Source organism: Cariama cristata, unplaced genomic scaffold (assembly GCF_000690535.1).
Source record: "Cariama cristata isolate BGI_N322 unplaced genomic scaffold, ASM69053v1 scaffold17357, whole genome shotgun sequence".
In the NCBI taxonomy this organism is placed as follows: Eukaryota; Metazoa; Chordata; class Aves; order Cariamiformes; family Cariamidae; genus Cariama; species Cariama cristata.
Window position 1 is genome coordinate 38269 of NW_009625116.1, and position 7468 is coordinate 45736.

The window sequence follows — 7468 nt, forward strand, 5'->3', positions numbered from 1 at the left end:
TGCTCCCATACTTTGGCTTAGAGCTTAAAACTGTTAATGGCCAGGCTTCTGAGAACTCCAGAGTTTGCTGTCTTGGTGCACAAAGCTAAATGTCAGATCTGTACCCTACTGGAAAGATTCTTGGGCTTCCTGGCAGAGCATTTGCTGATAAACATGAGAATTATCAAAATAATGCACAGAACTGTGATGTGGTGTGATTCAGTGTTTCTGGTGCATGATACGTATTTTTTAATATGGTAAGAAATTGAAATGCAAGTGGATTAGTCATATATGTAGGGAATGTGTATATAGTGGAGGACTTAGAATTAAATCTTTTTGAAGGGATCCTAACCCACTTTTCAAATATGAACTTTAAAATTGGACTACAAGGTGACCTTTCAGGTCCTTTTACTTCCTTATGTCTGTGTTTAAGAATCTGTGCATCTTGTGAGCAGTGTGGGATACTAATTGATGTTTGCATAGGAGTTAATGTACGTATCTTGAACTAAATTACTCTTTGAAATGCAGTAGCTCTTAGGATATAGCTTTCCACTTTAATACTATGCATTTTTTCAAACAAAACTGTGCTACTATAAGTGAACAGACCTAAAACAGGTTATATGTTCTGTTAGTTTTCCCAAATAGTCGTAGGTTCGGACACGGAATCCTGGGAAGCACTTTCCCTTGATACTGAATATTGGAAACTTTTGCTGAAACAGTTAGAGGATTGTCTGATACTTCAAACACTACTGCATAGCAAAGTGAGCAAAAGGACGAAAAGAGTTTCATCACTCCAGGCTGAGCCTTTGGGCAGGCTTTCTGTAAAGAAATTGCTTGAAGCTGGAAAAGGTACATTTATTTATTTTTTTTTCTCATGGAAGGATGGTTGATTGTCTTTCTAATAGGCTTCTTGAGCCATCCTTACTTTAATTTATGATACACACTGCACTGGAAATTGTTCTGCTGGTTACTTTTCTTATTTTAAAAAGCAATGCAAACCATATAGAATAGCATTTTAAAATTGTAAGAGGGTATTACTGTAAAGACTGCATTGTAAACCTCAAATCAGTTGATTAAGAAGTTTTCTATTTGGCAAAGTTATCCTTTTGTAATTAAAGGTAATAGTTTAAACTCCTCTATCTCCTCTTGTCCTTTGATTGTGAACCATAAATCTTCTGGGATATGTCGACTATACCTCGTAAATAATTTTTTTAATGTTCTAGGAGGTATTGCTGACACTGTAGCAAAGTGGGTTTTTAAGCAAGGCTTCAGTCCTCTTGTACTGAATTTGGCCCAACACAAAACCAATACAGATTGTACTGAAGAATCTGTAGAAATGCATACTAATATCTTTCTTGAGGAACCAGAAGCAGATGCAGGCTTGGAAACAATCCTAGGTAAGAAAATAACATGAATTTTTCAAATTCTAAATGTCTGCAAAGATGTTTTAGTTGCTACTGCTGTGACGTAGTAGAAATTATAGTGGGAAGAGGTCTGTCTTGTAACTTCAGATCTTCTTTTTCTAGAGCTGCTGCAACTAGCATATCAGCAGTTTCCATGTAGTCTTGAAGTGGATGTACTCCATGCACATTGCTGTTGGGAATATGTTGTGCAGTGGAATAAGGACCCAGAGGTAAAAGAATTTAATTTGCGGGGAGTAATGGTTAAGACCAACTCAATAGAAGCAGTTTCACAAGTTTGTAATAGTTCATAAAAACTTGCGTTAAGAAGACTGACTTTGAAAGCATGCTAGTTGTGATTTTTCTGTGGTAAGTGGAAAGCAGAGATTGAATTGAGAAAATGAATGCAGGTCCTGAGGCTGAACAGCACCTCGCAAAGACAGGACTATATATGTCTAAGCTATCAGATTCTCAAAACGGGAAGTATGGAAACTGGATTCAAATAAACAGCACAAAGAAGGGTTTTGACTCTATTTTGTGCAAGTATAAAACAGTTTAAGTACTGCAAAATAGTGATGAACCTTTCCTCTATTCTAGATATGCTAAAACAGATTGCAGAATACTAAATTTGTTAGATTAGAATCCATTCTATTTAAAGAGGAAAGAGGGATTTATTGAATATTCTTAAATTCCCTGGCCGCTGCTGGGAATTGTCATAGGAGAAAGAAAAAAAAAAATTCCTTTTTTGTGCTGCTGTCCTATAGCTTGCCTAATACTGGAAAATGTTGTCCTAAGTTGAGATGATACTAAAATTGAAATTAGCACTCCTTAGATCTGTGCAACATAACATCTTGCTATGGAATATAAGGTTCCTTTGAGATTGTTAAAAGCTTACTCCATCATAATGGAATGGAATAAAAATGAATCTTTCTAGCCCAAATGAATTTTGTATTTGAAAAATAACTGTAGTCAGTGGAGGTACCTTTCAGCAAAGAGTATGTTAGCAGTACATACACTAAAACAGAGCCCCGAAAATAGTGCTGAAATCACAATATGTTTCATGATTACTGAAATATACTTTGCCATATGCATGTAGGTTTGTCAATAGTAGCCGAGAAGATTGCAATATCAGAATAACTTACAAGTTTTATAACTGTCAGAAAATAGTCGCTTTAAAATAGTCTACATTAAAACAAGTTTTGAATAATGTAGTAACTTGTTCTTTTACTTTTTTGTTTTACATAAGGAAGCATGTTTTCTCATTAGGTCTATAGATCATCTAAGATGCATTGTTAATGCTCACGTTCAGCATGGTAAGTATGAAGCTATTATTAAAAATATCTTTGTTGAAATTATAAAACAACAAAATAAATGTTGAAATTACATGAAATTATAAAACAACCAAAAAAACCCCAAACCAAACCAAACAAAAAACAAAACAAAAAAACCCCAAACAAACAAAAAACCCACACCCCCAAGAAAATCCCCAAAGCTTTCTGCTGACATTCAAGCTTTTGTGTTTTATGTAGATACTGAGTTTCCATCAGAACTATGAAAAAAAGTTGGTTAGATAAAGTTAATGTGTTTAACTGAAAACATTTTAAAATACAATTGCTCTGAACTTATTTATTTGTATTTAAATAGTGGCATGTGCTTCTTTTCAATTACTTTCCATGCATTTCTTGATACTCTGTTTTGGTGAATGTGATGACAACTGTCTTTTTTTGTAGACTATTTATGTATGCAAATAAGGTGCACTCTATGCCTAAAGCACTAGTCTTAAACCTTCATGCTTACCACCACTGTTTCTGTGCACCTACAATGTTAACCGAGTCTGCATAATATAATAATTTTAACAAATGATTCATTGCACTTCTGACTGTAGAGAGACCAAGGTAGTCTCCTCCTGAGAAATCTGAAATCTAAAGTCCAAGCATAAGGCAGTGAGGATAACTCACAATTCCTTCTTGTTTCATTCACCATCTTTTTTAATCTTGCCACACCCCCCACCCCCAAAGGAGGTTTGACCCATGACTTTTCACTCCGTACTTCTAAGATCTCTTTTCTACTCACTTGGAGTTTACAAGTTTGCAATTGTTCTAGGTATCGCTCTGATGATGTGGAATACATTCATAGTAAAAAGGCTTTCTTCAGCTACGTATCTAATGGACAAGGTGAGTGCAGTATTGTGACAGTATTTTTGAGGCTGGAATTTTATTATTAACTGAAAAGTGAAACTAGTGTTTTTAAACAATTGGTTTTTTAAAGTAAGTTTGGAATATCTTTGATTTAAGCATCAAGAAACCTCTGTTTGTTTGGTTTATTACGTAGCTAACTTTTGGAATTGATGAAGGAATGCGTATTTTAAAATAACAAATCCATGGAGTGATCAACTATAGGCAGCTTTAATAGCAGATCAGCACTGGCTGATGTGTACTGAAGACTGATGCGCAGTGTTACTTTTTATTTAGCAATTACAAGCTATTTGTGAAACAGTTTGAAACTATGTATGTGTGCATATATAAAATTTTAAGTTAGAAAACAATAAACTGTTTTCTCTGTGGCTGTTTTCTGGTAAGTTATTGCCATGAAACTTTCATGTTCACACAAGCAGCAGGTTTTCCTAATGTTGTGGTCCAAGTTTTGCATGTATGAGCTGATATTCTACAAAATGCAGAATGTTTTATGGATGTTGTTGAGCATTTTTAACTATCACTACCATTGTAAATCAGCTTCTGTTCTAGTATGCAGCTTGTTTGCTAAGAGTTTTAGCAGTCTCTTGTCCCTGTTAAAATTCAGGTTTTTTCATGCTTATAAATATGCAGTGGATCTGTTTACTGGAAGACAATTCTGTTAGGACTGGAAGACAGTTTAGGAAGAGTACTGCCAGTAAGTGATAGATATGTTTAAATTGTGTAAGTGGAATCTGCCTATTGATTTGTTGGATGTAGAGCAGCAGTGAAGTGTTTTTCAGCATAAAAGTCCAAATGCAAAGAGAGAAGTGTTGACAGTGATTTTAAAAAACAAAACAAAAACCAAACCAAAACAAAAACCAACCAACCCCCCCTCCCCCCCAAAAACCAAACAAAACCCACCCAACACAAAACCCACAAGAATTTGCTGTCTTGTCATCTTTTTTCCTTCTCCTTTGCTCCTCTCATTTTCTGCGTTTTGTTTAGCTCTGTAAGAACTGGAGAATATAATCCTCCTTTGTTCCTTTCAGCAGATAGGCTCAGTTGTATACAGCTGTAATAGGTGTTTCTTCTGCAAAAACTCTGTTCCAGTTTTTCTGCATGACTTTATGTAAATCCACCAGCGTTACTTCTGCCTGATTAACACCCACAGGAGAACAGATAAAGGTTTTTTATTAACTGTTTTTGCATGCATCTGTTACCTCAAACAAATATCATGTAATGACAAATGTTGCTAACTTTTAATAGTTATTTATGTATGTTTGAAAGCTGGGAATTACTCCGTAGGGTTTGTGTTATAGAAGCAGTAGCACAACTGATCTTTCACCAACTTCCAGAAAAATACAGTTTCCCAATCTGTTGGCATTTAATCAGTCTCAAAATCGACAGCTAAAAATTGTCTTGAATTCATAGTTTGGAACAGCACGATGGATCACTTGAGTTTGAGTTTAAATAATCCCGTAATTCAAGACCCTGGAATTTCACTTCAGCTGTTGTTTAGACTCTGCTGTGGTGATGTAATCATTACTTTGATTTTTTTTTTTTTTTTTTTTGTGCTATGGACAAGAGAACTTCCATTTACATGTATGTGCTTCAGCCTGTGATTCAGCTTGTAGAATCTGGGCCTCATAGTAACATTCCTAAACAGGATATGATTGAGGTGTCTCTTCTGAAGAATTCAGATAGGCAAAGCATGGAAACCATGTAATAACTTTATTATTAGACCTTCTCCATCTTGTTGAATATGCTGGAGCACTCCCTCTTCCTTTCTTTTTCCCTTGTTTCCTAGTGTTTCTTTCTAATATCACACTTGGTATTATAGCTCTAGTGCTGTATTACAGAAATCACTGGGAATTTTTTAGCTACCTTTGAGATTTGAATGAGGACCTTGGGGCCTTATTTCTAGTCCTAGGCTTTAAGAAGGATGAACTAAATATGATGTTCATCTCTGAGTTGTATGACATGTATCAAATCTCTGTTGAAAGCAAGCTATGCAATGTGTTGTGTTTTATAGCTGTAATGAACTATTTTCTCACTTTATATTAGGAAAATGGTAATAAAAGAGTAAAACATGGGGTAACAGATACCGTATGATGAAAATTATTTAATTGTGCTGAAATTTTTTTTTTAAACAGGTTGGAAAAGCTCCAAAGGACAGATTATGCAGACGGGCAAGTAATACTACCTTTGTCTAAATGGCAAGAAATAAATAAAAATGCCTTAATTTTAATACTAGTTTGTGATTTATTTTTGAAAGTTTCAGGAAAATTCAAAATGCAGCACTAGAGAAAATGTTACGGATTTTAAGAAATGTAAATTAATCTTTATCTGACAAGGCAAATTAGAACAGTAGTATAACTTTGAATATTATAGAAGGTAGACTTGAGACTCTAACATGACAAATTACTATTATTTTTCATGTGTAATTTCATTAATTTAAAACTTTTTTGGAAGACAACTGATATGCTCAGAAAATGAAATTTACTAGATGTGATTACTAGAGGAATTCAGTCTTCTTTAGAGATACAGTATTGTAAATGGCTACATTTAGCTTTATTCCTATTTTTTTCCGTTCTTTCTTGTACTTCAGTGAATATTAGTTTACCTTTAAATATAATAGGTTAATAAACTGAGCTTAACAATGTGTTTTATGTCAACAACTGTCTTCTGAAACGTACAAAGATAATAAAAGCCTGTTTCAATTCTAACTGAAACAATTTAAATCACACTATTTGTTAACAGGACGTAGGTATGGGTGACACAGCAATGACAGCTTTTCTTGGCTGCTGTTCAGATCTTCTGCAAACATTGCTAGAGGTAAATTTTTATTTTTCACATAGAAAGTAAGGAACTAATTGATTCAAATTTAATTTCAAAGGATATAGTTATACTAATTTCCGTACCCTTCAGACAAATACTAATGAACTTCTAGACAATGTGAAATTTTCTTTTTAATTTCAGTGCAGAGAACTTGTGATTAAAGCCCTGTGTTTTGCATAGAAGGCCAATATGGATGACGTTTTGTGTGTGACTACTTTTCTGTGTTGCTCTGGCAGGCTGACGTTACTAGTGATGAAATGCAGGCTCCTGTCTTAGATACTGAAGATGCTTGGGTGTCGGTAGAAGGACCAGTATCGATAGTAGAATTAGCCCTTGAGCAGAAACGCATTCACTACCCGCTTGTTGAACACCAGTTTGTGTTATGTACTATCTTGTACGCCATCATGAGGTTTTCTCTGAAGAGTGTGAAGCCTCTTTCGCTGTTTGATAGCAAGGTATGTCTTTTGAAAGCATACATCTTAATATTGCTATCCTTCCTCTTGGTATCTATCATATATGTTAGCTTTCACTCTTAAACAGTTCATGCATAATTTTATGAAAGACATTTAGTCCACTGTAGTGTATTAATGAATTTGTCACCAGAATTCAGGCTGAGACCCGAACTTGGTGCTTTTCCTTATGAATAAGAGATTCGTAGTGACCTCAGATGCATGAAAATCAGCTCCTTAATAATTAGCTGGCCTGAAAATACTGCGTAGTAAGAATGCTGGGTGACAGGTTTTTCTCATTGCTTTGAGAAGTACCAGATCAGGGAAAACATAAATATTTAAGGTCAGAAATGTTATGTTAGTGTCACTGTTGTATCTGTTATTGCTGGTGATTATTCCAGAATTCTGAGCATCTCGAAGAGAATAAACAGCTTGTCATTTAATGCATATAAACCACTTAAAACCAAAAAAAAGTCATTGCATTTAAAATGCAGTATATCTCCAGTCAGAGCTTGGCCCTGATACAAAGCAGGTACCACAAATTGAGCTTCTTCCTCCTAGCTTTACCACACTACAATTCTAAAAAAAAGTTAACACAAAATACTGGTGTAGACTGTCATTTAATTCC

The 7468-nt window shown here is 34.8% G+C and overlaps 1 protein-coding gene across 1 annotated transcript in view; it reads left to right on the forward strand.

The window, feature by feature from the left end:
- RAB3GAP2 (RAB3 GTPase activating protein subunit 2 (non-catalytic)) overlaps window positions 1-7468 on the forward strand; it is a gene marked incomplete at its 5' end in the record, with an annotated part of 38566 nt that overhangs the window by 26495 nt on the left and 4603 nt on the right. The window contains 8 exons of the mRNA XM_009703485.1: window positions 612-828; window positions 1203-1376; window positions 1506-1612; window positions 2626-2692; window positions 3483-3553; window positions 5707-5742; window positions 6314-6388; window positions 6628-6846. Coding sequence (XP_009701787.1) covers window positions 612-828; window positions 1203-1376; window positions 1506-1612; window positions 2626-2692; window positions 3483-3553; window positions 5707-5742; window positions 6314-6388; window positions 6628-6846 — 966 coding nt within the window. The remainder of the gene's footprint in view (window positions 1-611; window positions 829-1202; window positions 1377-1505; window positions 1613-2625; window positions 2693-3482; window positions 3554-5706; window positions 5743-6313; window positions 6389-6627; window positions 6847-7468) is intronic.